Source organism: Camelus dromedarius, chromosome 21, assembly GCF_036321535.1.
Source record: "Camelus dromedarius isolate mCamDro1 chromosome 21, mCamDro1.pat, whole genome shotgun sequence".
Classification (NCBI taxonomy): domain Eukaryota; kingdom Metazoa; phylum Chordata; class Mammalia; order Artiodactyla; family Camelidae; genus Camelus; species Camelus dromedarius.
The window spans coordinates 5,609,118-5,624,107 of record NC_087456.1 but is presented as its reverse complement, the minus strand read 5'-3'; the positions used below and the strand labels follow the sequence as shown (position 1 = coordinate 5,624,107).

At 47.5% G+C, this 14,990-nt stretch overlaps 1 protein-coding gene and 1 long non-coding RNA gene across 6 annotated transcripts in view; one reads left to right on the top strand and one right to left on the bottom strand.

Annotated features, from left to right (window-relative positions):
* The first annotated feature begins 135 nt into the window (after positions 1 to 135).
* Positions 136 to 9,187, top strand: LOC135318775 (uncharacterized). The gene is made up of 4 exons (XR_010377100.1): positions 136 to 300; positions 1,214 to 1,455; positions 6,192 to 6,309; positions 9,024 to 9,187. It is a non-coding gene; the product is annotated as an uncharacterized LOC135318775 (long non-coding RNA).
* A 134-nt stretch (positions 9,188 to 9,321) lies between these two features.
* Positions 9,322 to 14,990, bottom strand: part of ATP2B4 (ATPase plasma membrane Ca2+ transporting 4) — a 95,189-nt gene continuing 89,520 nt past the window's right edge. For all 5 annotated transcript variants that reach the window (XM_064477066.1, XM_064477065.1, XM_064477063.1 and 2 more), the window contains one exon: positions 9,322 to 13,137. In XM_064477066.1, coding sequence (XP_064333136.1) covers positions 12,823 to 13,137 — 315 coding nt within the window. In that variant the 3' untranslated portion in view covers positions 9,322 to 12,822. The remainder of the gene's footprint in view (positions 13,138 to 14,990) is intronic.

Here is a 14,990-nt window from a genome sequence, read left to right as displayed (position 1 = left end):
AAATGCTGCTGGGCTCTCAATTAGACAGAAGCGCAGGCGCCTCCTGCGCCCCTCCCGGGCCGCGGGGCTGCGGTGGGCTGCGGGGGGGCGGGGTTCCGGATGGGCACGGTGGCCGGGGGGGGGGGGGTCTGATTGCTCGTCCTGGGTTGCTGAGACCTGGGGAGTTTTGTAAGTCCTCCAGGTTTAAATGTTTGTTTGTTTTGAGCAGGTCTGAAGAGAGCTGGAAGGTGCTCAGGGAAGCAAATGCAGATCTCTGGGACCCGCTGCTGATTCGTGGGTGGAGGGTGCGGAGGGGGACAGGTGGGTTTCATAAACATTTCCCAGGTGATTAAAACATTTGGGGGTGGGTCCAGCTTTTTTTTTTTTTTTTTTTACTTTTTATGTTATTTATTTTTATTTTGGGGGGAGGTGATTAGGTTTATTAATTTATTTTAACGGACATACTGGGGATTGAACCCAGGACCTCATAGTTGCTCAGCACACACTACCGCTGAGCTACACCCTCCCCCCTTTCCCAGGTGATTTTGACAGAGCTGGCCTGCGTTTCAGATTTTGAGATCCTCTGCTCTGGGTATTACCCCCAGAGTGGAGCTAATGCAGGCTTAGCAGAGCCCTCGAGGCCTGCCCTGCTGGCTGTCTTGCTCACAGGGCTCTTCTGAGAAGATCCATCCCCGTCTGGCTTGTTGTGCACCTGTTTCAGAAGCCGGAGAATTCATCCTCCACGTCTAACGAAAGTGTCCCAAACTTTGAAGACTGTTCAGTTTTCTTCTCGCATCCTCCCCCTCTTCCTGTCACCAGTTTCCCGACAGTCTCTTTCATCTTGGGAGACAGGGAAAGGGGCCAGTAAGATTACTATGGGGGTGGGAAGGAGAGCCTCTGACCTCACTTTCCACAAAGAACTGGAATCCCAGGTGGATGGCAGAGAAGCCAGCCAGTCCCTCATCCCGTGTCTCTCTCTTATCCCTTCCCAGTGGATGCTGAGGCCAGGGCTTCCCTGGGGTGCCAGCCCATGCCCTGCATCCAGGCTCCCACAGGGCCCCCAGGGGAGGAGGGGGCTGCAGGTTGGCTCTGGCGGCTTTCCCCTGGGCTCTGCCACTCCGGATCCTGGCTGCCTCCGCTCCAGGTAGCTTTACCTGCAGGGGGCAGAGAAGGCTCAGAGGCAGCTGGTTCTAGAGCTGGAACCTGGGTCTCTGCCCACTTCTCCTTTGGATAGGTCCAAATAAGAACTAGGACTCCTCACGGGGAAAGAGATTCATCGCTGCATCACACTCGTGGCTGGCGCTGGAGGAAGAGAGAGGACTCACCAGGCCTGTCCTGAGCTGTTGGTACCAACAGGGTGTTACAGCAACCTGAATCCTGTGGAGAGACCAAGCGACACTTGGAGGGTTGGAGAACTCAGGTTTATTATGACCACGGGCCCAGAGGAGTTAACCCTACAAGCTCTGGACCCCATCTGTAAGTTTACACAGGCTTTTATAGGGTTTTAAATTTTGAGTAAGTTCATGCCATATTCAAATGAGGTATTAGAAATGGACCAATCTGGAGTGAGCTTCAGGAACCAACAGAATTTTAGGGGTAAGTTTCATTTTCCTAGAAGCAAGCCTTTATACAGAAGCACAAAAGCAGGAAGGCAATGGCCCTGCCTAGGAGGTCTTGCTGGTCCCTTTGCAGGCTTTGCCCCTTCAAAGGGATGGTATGTGAACTGGGAACTTGGAGATGATACACCGGAAGGGCAGATAGAACCAAACCTCAGAACCCTGACTGCTACTTTTAAAATATTATTTTATGTTTTCAAGAACTTCCCCCTGTCTGTGATCATCTCAAGGTCTTATCTTATCTTGTCTACACAATCTGCCTGAGTCAGACAGATCTCTCTGGTCTTCTGAGTTTCTCCTGCCCCACACTTGAGGGAAACAACCTCCGCACAGGAGGCTCCAAGGCCTCAGACTGAGCGTTCCAGGCTCTGGCTGCATCCCTCCCCATAAACCAACCAAACCCACCAATCAAAACACAAAACAGGCAGCTGAAGTTGCTCATCAGAATAGTGGAAGAAAACCGCTCACTCCTGTGCATATGTTTTAAAACGGTACGTTTTAAACCTGATTTCTCTAGTGTTTCATTTTAACAGCTTTTAATGATTTCAGAGGTTGAATGTGACATATGATTCTAAAGTATTAAGATTGGTTTAAATAGACAAAACTTCAGCATCCAGGCCAGCAAAGCTACACACTAATGCAACATTGTTGCTAACACCAAAACCTTTCAGAATCCTCTTTGGAGAGACAAGCTCTGAGTTAAGAGTCAGATCTCAGATTGCTGCCTGAGTAATGTCGGGCAGGTCCTCTAATCTTCTCAGATATTTCCTCGGATGTGAAATGATGTTAATGACACTATTTAGGTAATGCTGCTGTGAGAATTAATTGGTCAAACAAAGAAAAGTGCTTGGCTTAGGGCTTGGCGTTTTCAAGAGCTCATTAAATGGGGCAGCTCTCATGTGATCATCTCTTTATGGCTCAGGCTTGTTTCTTTACACTTAACAGACTGCTGCCTTAGGTCTGTCTGTCTTCCTCTCTTGATGCTAAGCTTGCCACGAGTCCTTTCTTCAGAGCACACATCTCTGGGACTTCTCCCACCATGCTGTACTAGGCACTGGCTTTGCACATAAAATACGTGGTCCCAGCCCTCCCGCAGTGATGGGTGTCCGATGGCCACCCCCTCGCAGGCGCTTTGCGTTCCAAGCAGACCCAGCTCAGTTGCCACGTTCATACTCTGGGCCTTTGCACCAGTTCCTTCATTTTAACTGCAGTTTCCTTTTCTCTTGTCAGATTCTACTAAAATCCACATTATAAGCAGTTTATACTGCTTATTTCTGGGTTGAAGGGCTTGTGGTATTTTGTTACTTCCTTCTTTGAGCCCATTGTTTGAATTATTGCAAAGATCAAGTGTCATATTTATTAAAAAAATAAACAAACCCAAAATTGTTATTTAAAAAATTTGCCCGAAACATCGCCACTTCTGTGGAGCTTCCCTTTGCTCCTGGAACTGGATTCTTGTTCCTCTTTGTCCCCACGGCACCATGTGTGACAGCACCTCTCAGTTGTTGGGATTTGTTGTTTAAACGTTTGTCTCCCTGACTTGACTTTGAAGCCCTCCCTCGGGCGGGGACTGGGTTAGTTCTTGCAGTGCCTGCCTGACTGTAAGAGTTAACTGGGTCCCTCGAGACATTGTTCTCTTAGGTGCTTATTGCTGCTGTGAATTTATGACCTAAGTGCGTAACAGGGCGAGATATTGAGAAAGAAATCAGTGCCCTAGTCTTTTCTGCCTCCTGCGCACTCCTGGGCCAGAGGCAAAGGCCGACTCTGCACTGCCCTCCCTGCCTCCCTCCTAGGAAGGGCAACCTGAGGTCCTGTGTTGGGCCTTCTTTGCCCTAGGAAGGAGTTAACAGTGGCTTTTGTATTTCTGGGCAAAAAATAAAAAAACTAAAAAACAACAAAAAAATAGAAAAGAAAGAAAAAAGAAAAAGAAAACACCCAGATTGCCCTGTGTGAAAGACAGCTGTAGCCAGACTTTGGTTTTGAAGGTCTGGGAGCTCAGACAGCTGCACGGGATGACAGCTAGAGCCTGGATGACAGCACCCCTCACCCCCTCCTCCCTCATTTGCTTGTGTCCTGGAGGCCTTCTCCAGTCCAGGCAAGTCTGAAACAGCAAACAAAGACAGCCAGGACCCTCCTTTTAAGTTAAAGTTGTGAGAGAGCAGGGTTAGGACGGAAAGATTTAGAAAGGACAAAGATTTCTTTTACTTCCCAGCTCCCTGCCACCACTCCGACCAAGGACCTTGGGAAGAGTGAGGAGGACTTGGAAGCAAGGAGTGTGACCAGACTAGGGCTAGTTTTTGCTCCCTGGGCTAAGCCCCAGTGGAGAAGGCGGGGTGGCCTTGAGGACGGGTAAGAGAGCCCTTTCGTTAAGGCTGGTGTCCTGAGGGCTGGCAGACCTCAGCCTACTTGGTCCTTCTGGAATTCCACATTTGGCTGCTTCCTCTTTAGTCCTGGCAGCTCTGAGCAAATGCCCAGTGACAGCCCGGTCTTCCCTCAGCCCCAGAGCTGTGAGGGAGCTGGCTTCATCCCCCAAGCCCCTGCGAGCAGAGAGGCTCCAGCTGGAGGAGCCACTCCGCAGCAGAGGGAGCAGGGCGGGGAGGCGCACTAGGAGTCAGATGAGGTCACAGCGCATCTCAGAGGAGGACCCGCCGGCCGAGGGCCAGCCTGCATGACCACAGGACTGAGAAGGCGCAGGTCCAGATGGCTTTTCCTTTGTTCCCTGCTTGTGTGAGTGAATTAAATACCATTTCAGTCATTTCATTAACCAGGGCATCCTGAGCGAGCGGGGGTGGCAAGCAATATATCTTAATTTTTTTGAGAAGGCATTTTCTTCCCACTCTTTTGTGTCATAGGACAGCAGCATGACAGCAGGGCTTGAGCGTCTCTGTGTCCCTTAGTGTTAAGCTAGGCCCACATGTGGCCTGTGTGTGGCTACAGCTGCACTGTTGTTCTTCCACCCCTCCCTGGATCACAGCCACACAAGAGCCAGAGGAAGCCCCTTAAACTGTAAGATCCATCATTGCCGTCCTCGGTTAAAACCCTTCAATGAATTCCTATTACATGAAAGCCAACCTCTTATGGGCGTACAGTTTCTGTGTCCATTTCCAACCCTCCATCCCTGAACTTATCTTCTTCACTTTCCCACTTCGTCACTCAGTTCCAATCCCTGGCTTCCATGCATGTCCTCAAACAAAGCAATATGGCCTGCCTCAGGGCCTTTGCACTTGTTGTGCCCCTTCCCTGGAACCCCTTTCCTCCACGTACTTACCTAGCTCACTCTTTTACTTCCTTCACTTCTCTTCAGAAAAGTCCCTTTGTCAGAGGCCTTCCCTGACCACTCTACAAAAGAGCAACTCTCCTGCCCTGTCCTGTTTCCCGTGCCCCACTTTACTTTTCTCTTTGGTCCTTGTCACCATTCAACATGCTATGTATTTACTTGTTTATTTTGTTCCTCCTCCACAAGACTAAATTCAAAGAGGTCTGGGACTTTTTGTTTTGTTCCCTGTTGTAGCCCCAGGGCATATACCACAGTGCCTGGCACAATAAATACTTGTTGAATGAATGAATGGACCAATATCCAAGTAGAGAAGATGAGACCTGAAAAAATGACTAGCAGGGGCCTCTCAGAGATCTTCGTGAGTGCCAGCTATCTTGCTGCTAGATATGGTTTGATTTAGAAAAAAGGAGAAACAGATGTCTTGTACGTTAAGGGCTGCAGAACGATTTCTTTGCTGCAGGTGTAAGGGTCTGACGTCCGAGTGAAGCCTGCTGGCACTGCGTCAGGGTGTGGTGGTGCTCAGTTCACACACAGTACTGCTGCTGTCCAGGGAGACAGAGCACGGAGGGAGCGACACCCTCTAGCCATCCCCCACTGGTAGTAATAGCCCTTTTAGACACCAGCACAAGAATGGAGAGTGTCAGAGTTGGAGGGACTCAGGCCACACAGCAAACGAGCAGCAGCGTCAGGATTATAACCCAGGTCTTCTAATTCGCAGACCAGCTCCTCCCACCAAAGCCCAGATGAGCCGTCTTTCTTCTCTCTAATCTCGTGCCATTCCAGTGGGTTAGATCTCTGGATTCCCAAACGACTACTGTTTCCAAAACACATTCCAAAGCAGAACTGGCCAGATAACACTCTCAGCAGGATGGACTACAACTGCTAAGTTTTACTCTATATTATTTGGGCTTACATTGATCATTATAATGGGAGGCAATCAAGACAGGATCCAAATTAGGCTTGCTTGTGTGTTTAACCACAACTCGTTGTTACATTGTCACCCAAGTTGGGATCATTTCTGCGCTGATTATTTGGTTTATTAATTAGAACCTTAACATTTCCAAACCAGTGGATTTAAGGATGTCTAGTTCATAGGGCTCTATTTTTTTTTTTTTTTGGTTCATGGTGATTTTAAGTCTTTTTTTTTTTTTTTTTAAAGCTACAGCTAAACTGGAAGCCAAACAGTTAAAAAAAAAAAAGCTACTTTTGTTTGAACACCTGTGGGCTCTGAATCACTGCTAAGGATTCCCTTTCAGGTCTTCAACGTGTTCAAAGTGTAGTTTAAAAATCATCGATGTAATTCAACTGTCTCGTTGTAGGGGTGGAAAATCAAGCCAGTCAAGAAGCAGTTCAGGACACGTGTCTCCTGCCTTCCAGGCGGCCATGCATCAGGATTTTACTCCATCCAATTTTTCTGTTTAAGCTCTTCCACCAAAGGTGAGCAGAAAAACATTCTAACCCCTTCTCTCTCCTAACTGATCAGCAGCAGTTTCAGTTCAAAGGTTTAATGACAAGTAGACGCAGGAATTCTTGACTCAAATGAAGGGCTCTGAATTACCATGGCTGAAGGCGACCACTAGTTCCCAGCCCTTCCCTCCCCGCTTTCACTTCCTCTTTCAAAAAAGATGTCATATATATTTGGTTTAACTAGAGCCAAGAATATGACAGTCTGGAGTTAAAAACAAACAAACAAACAAACAAAACAGACCACAGTCTTTCAATATGGTATTCTTGGGTCTAGTGCAGCAAGAAAATTTAACTTGATCAGTTGTGCTGCTTGGAAGATGGTCTGTGTGGCCTTCAGCTCAGGGGACATCAGAGAAACCAAGTCGTGCCTGAGCCTGAACTCAGGGACCAGGTCTGTCTGAGAGTAGAGACGGGGACACCTGGCTCTGAGTGTGAAGGCACTGGCCACTCAGATCACGTATTTCATAAGCAGAAGTCATGAAAATACTTGATTTCATGAGCATAAGTCAAACTTCTGGTTGTAACTGAGGCTCCCAAACATGTTAATCATTGAAATTCTCATTGTAATTAAGTGTGAGGTGGCATCCTGGTTTTGACATCAGCCTCTCGGGAGATGACACTGGGAGGACACTCCCGCTCCCTTCTGTGTGTGCGTCTTTTGGAGATTGGGAAGTGTTCTTTGAAACAAATTTTAGAGAAGAACTTATGATTAGTTCCATCAGGACATGGGCAAGCCCAGAACCTAGAAGTCACTGTCTTTCAAGGCTAAAAGTATTCCGACCTACGAACTAGCAGGTTATTACGTCTCGTGGCTTAGGTTCATACTGGGGACAACTGGATGTTAATGGCACCACACTGAAAGATATGTAACAGATGCACGTGTTTTATTTACAAAACAGTTTCCAAGTTTGCTTGTAAAGGACATACCATTTGTATCCTCCATCCTGCTTTCAGTGACTTGGAGGCCAGGCCCTAAGAGACCCGGGTCAGGAGTTGGTACCCAGCTTACTGGTACTCAATGAGTCATCCTCGTATTTGCCAGAGTAAGACAGGGAGTTGCCTGGTTGTGTGTACACTTGAGGGAGAATCAGTCAGTCTTGGTGGAGAGCTTCAGAGGAACCCAGAGACAGCAGTGGGAAGATACGGTAGCTGAGAAAGGGAGACTCTGAAGCGATTATTAAAGACTGAGGGCACTGGGAGTTCGAGATTTGCAGATACCAACTACTGTATATAAAACAGATGAACAGCAAGTTTATGCTGTACGGCACAGAGAGCTGTAGTCAGTATCTTGTGGTAACTTCTGATGAAAAAGAATATGAAAATGAATATACATATGTGTATGTATGACTAAAACATTATGCTGTAAGCCAGAAATTGACACAACATTGTAAAATGACTATACTTCAATTAAAAAAAAGAAGGCAAATTAAAAAATAATTTAAAAAAAAAGGAAAAAAAAAGATGGAGGGCAAAGAAATAATATTTTTTAGAATTGTGGGGAGGGAAAGATGGAAGAAAGGAGCCTGCTTTTTTCCACATGGTTACTCAGGCCTGAGGAGCTGAGCTGGCTTCACACCCCATTAAACCAACGCCTTAGGATGCGCTGGTCTCTGCCAGAAGGCTACTTTAAAGCTCACTTTTCTCCACGCTTTACTGCACATGCTGGAGTTAGGAGGCATGGATTCTTAAGATCCTGTTTGGCACAGCAGAGAGACACAGGCCCAAGAAAGGCAAGGTGAGACTAAGAGGAGAAATACACGGCCCGACTTTAGAAAAGACTGTAAGGGGGGGTGTGTGTGCACGCGCGCGCGTGTGTATTGTGTGTGCATATGTGTGTGCGTGTTCTGCACCCCTTTTTTAGGGACGGTATTTGGGAGGGAAGCTACAATGGAATTAACAAGACGTCAGTTCTGTATTGTGAATGATTTCTGTTGTCAGTAAGTCCCAGCCCCGTTTGTTTGTTTGGTTATTAATTATTTTCTCCCTCATATATTTCAAAGAAACTAAGCGGGCAGGGTGGCTGTGCCTGTGGAGGGCAGCCTGGGACAGTGAAGAAACGCGGGGCTAAGACTTCTCACTACAGAAGACTTTTCAATCAAGGCTGATGGCTCCTTTGGAACCAGCCTGTTCAAACAGCTGGGAGAGTCTGTGTTCTTCTTCAACATCATACTTTCCTAAAAGATCCTGGCAAGCTGACGAAGTTCTTTCTTTCCTTATGTTTTCAAACAGAGTAGGGAACTTGACTGTGCATCTAGGTGAGAATTGCTGGAAGGCGTTCTGGGTACTGGGAAGGCGATATGAAAGCTCAGAACCCAAATGACCTGCCAGGAAGCTGTTTTGACCTGAAACTAAGGCCTCATATCAGTCATGCTAGAGACCCAGGGAACATGGAGCGACTGAAACAGACACGCACACAGATAAAACCCAAACAGGCAAATAAAGCAAAAACCCCTCAAACAAAACAAAACAAAGAACCTCCCCCAAAAGCACCTTTGGGAAGATGGGGACTGGAGAGCCCCAGAAGAAAGGCAGGAAACAGCGGCTAATATAAGGGAAACCAATTTTCCCAACAGGCATTTTGTTAATAACAACAACAATAATAAAAATAAAGCAAAGGAAAAAAAAAAAAAAGATAGGACCACCAAGAGCTTTCTCACCCTTCCACATTCATCCTTTCTCAAAAGCTCCAGCTTCACAAGGCCCTGACTGTAGATTCTAACCAAGGAGGGCAAAGCATAGCCGTCCCCCAAGGGAAGGAAGCCGGCACCAGGGCTGCAAGTCACCAGAGGGAAACAGCGGCCGAGAAGCATACCAGGGGCCCGTGACAAGCTGAGTTCCGGGCTCGCAAAGATGGGCTCTCGGCCTGCCTGTGGCAGACCCCTTCTCCACTTCGACAGCCAGTGCCATCAGCCGAGTGGGGCACACACTGAGGACAGCACAGTTACAAGTGGGCATGGGTTTTATTCTCAGTGCACAACAGTGTTGTTTTTGCTCATCAGCAACAGCTTTATTGGTTCCAAAAAATGTATCTTTTTTTTCCCCTTTTCTTTTAAAACTCCCCTTCTATTTTTCCCGTCTCAGTGGAACAACATATTTGAATTTCAGATTTGCCAATTTATAGCATATTTTTTTCCTAAGAATCATATAACTACATGCAAAACATTATACAGAGAGCTTAAATAATATCAAAATGCAAATGCAGGTGGGGCGCCCTGTTTGCCTGAACTGCAAATTATGGCAACACACACTGGGGTACGCATTGCTTTGATGTCATCATTTGTTTGTTAAGTCATGCAGACCACAAAGGCCAATCTTTTGTCTTGTTTTTCCCTTTTATACAAAAATACCAGTGCTTGTTATACTAGTTACTTAAAAAAAGAAAGAAAGAAAGAAACTCAAAATTCCTATCTGCGTGCTGATTTGAAAAGAACAGAGCGAGGTTTGTTGGCACATACACACGGCACATTCACATATGGGGAGAAGACATGAACCAAAGGCCAGTTCCATCGGGGGGGCCCCCCTCCCTCCGTCTCGGAGGAAAGCGGACCGCAGACCTGACGGCAGGGCCGGGAAGGTAAAGGCCGGCGCTGAGCTCAGCGCAAGGGTGTCTGGTCTATTCTGAGGAAGAGGCTGGAATGGCTTAAGAAGAGCAGGCATTTAGAAGTGCCCCTCACCTCCCCGCCCCCCCCCCCACAGTGAGGTGGTCCCCAGTTCCGAGGAGTGAGGAGTGAGGAAGGGTGCACCCTGTGTTGGTATCATAGGCTGCTTCGATCACTAGGCAAGGAAAGCAAGCGAGAAAGGAGGTGATGTATTTAGAGGTGTCCGGCACACGTGAGCTTGCCACGGCCCTCTGGGTTTTCGGCAGTGAGGTAATCACTCAGATTTCACTGGGCAAGCTCTCCCTTCTGAAGCTCAGCTGGGAGAAGAAAGCCAAGCCTCAAAGAACTTACAAGTGCCAGAGGGACTTCTCAGTGGTGTCTCTACCGCCTTAGACATGAGGGAGTCATTTCAGAGGGCAGAGGACACCTCTGGGAAGGACCTAGCCCCCATACTGTCATCTAGGGCTAGAACCAGCCTTTATTTTTCCACTTAGAGTTCTATCTCTCGTCTAATAGATTGTATGAAACTTTTCTAGGGGAGGGGAAGAAATCTCAAATCAGATCCTTGCCAAAAAAAAAAAAAAAAAAAATCACTAATGGAAAAATCCAGGGGCAACAGGAGGTAAAAGAACCATAAAAAATGCAAACCCCCAATCAGAGCATCCTGGCAGCCGGTGTCGTGGGTACCACTCTGACAGCTGTTCACAAACTGCAAGTCTAACCGAGGTCCCTGGTCCTGATCACTAGTGCCTGGTACCCATCTCCATGGGGGTGCACACTCGCTTCCTGCCGGCTGTCCCTTCTTCCTGGATGCATTCCTTCCCAGCAGTGATCTACTGCCCATTTTTCTAGGTTTTTCAAGAGAAGACTCTAGGATAATATTTTTCCCTTTTCCCCATCAGACTCTTTTCAGATCCAAAGCACCATTTTGGGGGGAAGCTTTATTAACTTCTTCCATATTTATTTACTGTCAGCTGGATCACTGAAACTAAATAGAAAAAAAAAAAACTTACATAAAAAAACATGCACATAAACACTTCAACTTAATTCCATGTCAACAAAATTTATATTAAAAAATTCTAGAACCCAACGAATTTTTTTTTCCCCTTCAGTATAAAGATGGCTGTTTGGAGAAAAGGAATATGGTGCATTGGTTTTAAAACCAATGACAAAATGACAAAACCTGTCATGTCTAACAGCTGGTTATGTGCGCCCCTCCCCAGGCTTACACGACAGCACTTTATTTTAATTCCTTTAAACAAAACACATATGGCTAACTCAAAAAATATCAGTTTCTGATCTAAAGAAAACTATTTTTTGCATATTTCTGTTTTCTCTCTTACTATGGAAACTAGAATACACACACATAACCATTGACTTTAAACAGGCACCATGAGAGTCTTTTGGGAGCAGGAATGAAAAAACAGCCTCCAGAGTTTATTCTAAAAACTGATCTGAGGTAATACAAGACTCGACAGAACTAAATCTTCCAATGTAATTAATAAATATATATGTGAACACCTAACAGCTTGGGTTGAGCTGTCTTTTCCCCCATGAGCATTTAAGACAGAGAAAAGATCACTGAAGCATGGAACCTTTACAACCCAAATCAAATCTGGTGGATTGTGTAGTAATGGGATGTGTCGGGGGGACTGCTCCTTTAATTCTTCCATCCTAGGACAGCTCAGATGAAAAGGGTGAGGGAGGAGGAAGAAAAGGCTGGAGAGGATAGGTTTCGGGCACCTGACTCTCCCAGATGGAAACATGGCAGTTCGTAAGAGCCTCGAGCCCCTTCTCCCTACTCCCACCACTCAAGGAAGAGCAGGGCAGGCTTCACTTATCTCGTAGGAGACAGGAATTGGCAGACATGAGTTGACCCCTGCACAGGAGAGCGCACATCACCATCAGCAAGGAGGAACATTAGAGGTCCTGCAGACGTGGCTCCACCTCACCCCACTGAGGGAGGGAGGGAGGAGAGGGGCTTCTCAGGGTGGGTCCTTTGCTCCTTTAAGTCAGCAAAGTGTCACTGGAGCTTCCCACTTTGGATGCATATTTTCAAAATCAAAATGTTTTAAAAGTAGATAACCTGGCAACAGCAGGAACACATTCTTACCAGCTCTCAATTGCTTCCAAAGACCCTGTTAGCAAAGAAACCTATTTGCCTCTAGCACTAAATCAAGGGTTCCACTGGGGCCATAAGGGAGGATGGTTAAAGTCTACTCCATTCATCCACGCCCTTTCCATTTTCTGAATCATTACAACTTTAAAAAAAAAAAAAAAAAAAAGAAGGAAGCCAAGGAAAACAATGGTCACAAGAGACCGAGAGGCTGCGGGGAGGTCGGGCTGGAAGGGCAGGAAAGGTGAAGCACTCTAGGTGTAAGTTTTCAAAATGGAAAAATTGTTTTAAAACAATCACTCCCTCAGCTGCATCTACACCTTCCATTCCTACCTGAACACATTTCATGTGAGGATGTTTGTGGCTCTGAACCCTTAAATGAGCTTGTAAATGGCGCAGACGCATAGGGTCAAAAACCCAGACGTCAGGAGACTGGTGACATAGATGTGAATACTGGGGAGCATCTGGGCTGAGGTAGATGCCAAGACAATTGTCACCACTTCTTCAAAAGTGACAACTGATAGACCTAGAGTCGGTTCTACCATTCGTTACCTACTTGGGGTCGAACAGGGTCCTGGTACAAACCCCAACTCAAGTTTAAGTCAAAATCCTTGTAGGTCTGTGCTCTTCCCTCCTCACGGTCAGGTGGGGGTTCAGACACGCTTGGGAGCAGCTGACATGACAGTGAGAAGTCCCATTCTCACCGTACTGAAGGGAGAGATACAAAGGGCAACAGGGTGAGCAGGAACGGGAGTCAGAGAACCCAGTTCAAACTGACGTCTCCAGGCTGTGCAGAGGGCTGTCCGAGTGGGAGGCAGCAACCTGCACTTGGCTGCAGTCCACCGCGTTGTTGTTTCTGTTGGCATATGGAGTGACCTCACCATCCAACGGGGCCATGCTAGTCCCAGGCTTAGAAAACTTCTCAAGACCTTCCTCTTCTTGCTCATCCATGAGTGGTGTCCGTGGCCCCTCCTCATCTATGGTGAATTCAGGGTGGGTCATGAAGTTGTGGATGGAGTTCTGGTTCATGGGTTTCTGAATGCTTTCGTGGAGGGAACTATGGAACGCTTTGACCACTTTGATCTACGCCAGGGAAGGAAAAGGAGGGTGAGAAAACACGGAGGTGAGAATTGGCTCGTAGAACAAGGAACTGGGTGGTTTGAAGAGAGAAACAAAACCCAAACTACAAAACACTACTGCTCAAAAAACCAAAACCAAACGTATGAGAAGAGATCATGAAACACTAGAAATGTCACGTGGCTCAAATTTCAAGCACTGAGGTGGGGTGGGGAAGGTGAGGCATGGCAAACAACTAGAATATTTCAAAAGCTGCATTAAAACAAAAAGTAGAAAATCCAAAGCAAAGTTAGCATTCCCAAACAATCCACTCTTAAAACGGAACAGAAAACAAAAGATTCGTTAGTTCTTTTGGATGGAGGGCAAGGACATTAGAACCAGGTGCAAGTTAATAGCCAAACTTAAAAGATGATTCTGACACGTGGGCTTCCGTGTTGAGGCCAAACATTTTGTGAATGTGGAATGGAAAAATCACACATTGCAGTTTAGTTATCTGTTTGAAAACCCTCGAAGAGCCAAACACGTATCAGTTTGCACACAATACACTTTGGGTGGTAAGTGGCCATGAACACCGAGCAGCAAGGCAGACAAGCCGACCCTCACTCGTGTCAGCAGATGCGAGGAAGCAGAGCTCTCGTGCGCGCTCCCAACAATTGCTGTTTCAGTCAGGAAGCATGCACGTGCTCACAGTCCCACACTCTCCGCCACGTTCTCCTCCCCCGGAGAAAGCAGGACTCCGCTCCTTCCGCCCCTCCCCCGGAAGAGGCGGGTAAGACACAGGCATCAGAAGATGCCTTCCTCCCGGCACTGACGGAAGGCTCGTGCTCTCAGCCCAGACGAGGCTGGACGCGTGTGTCCCCGTCCCTGACGCGTAGCAGCTGTGCCCGGTCGTGCAGATTTCTCCAGCTGTTTGTAAATGGTGAAGACGAACGTGATCTTATGTGGGGAAGGGAAAGGATGGCACCAGGAGAGAAACCACCCGATCCGGGAGTCAGTGCTCCACACAAGGGGCTTTCCTGATGGGGTGGTCCAAGAGGACGGAGGAAACAATTTGTCGGCTGGGAAAAGGGAAATGCACTGCCCTATAAGTGTCAAAACCTTTGTTCTACTGCACAACAGAGGAAGGGGTTGAGTCACTTTAGAGAAGAGGGGAGAATGGACCGTAATTAATCCCTGTGCCCAGCCTCTGCCTTACCCACAGGTTCCAGCTCCTTTGGGAGCTGCATTTCGGACCTGCAGGTCTCTCTGAGGTATGGTTTAGAACTTGAGTTGGCAGAATTGAGGTGGGGGAGAAGGCTGGATCTTGAGAGGTCGGGGAGAGAGGCCAGGGGAGAAGAAAGCGGTTGTGGGGCTGTGTTGGTTGTTGGGAGGTGGCCGATCCTAGTCTGGTCCCAAAGTTCTTCCCTCAGAAAAGAAATGGAAGTGACACAGGAGAAGCTGTGGAGGTGAGGACGGAGCTACGGAGCCATGATGAGGGCTGGGGCAGGGCACATCTTTCATGACTCTGCTCTTTAAGCAAAGAGCATGTTCCTGGAGAAGAGGCAGGAATGTGGAGACAGCAGAGCACACAAAGCGGCAGGCAGATACGCCGGCTGGATCGCTTGTCCCAGTGTTTCCTATCACTGTAGAAAACCTCCAGAACAATGCACAAGGCAGGTGCACTGAAGTTGTGTCCCTGTCGCTAAGGCTTGCCTGACCTTGCCTCACTCCACAACACACTGGCTGCCCCACCCAGGACGGAGGGTGCTCAGAGCTCAGAAGGCAAAGGACTCTTTGCGATTCAACTGAATCAGCTCAGCACCTTCCACTAAGAAGACTCAAGGAACCCGGGCACACAGTGACCATGCTGCACAGAAAGT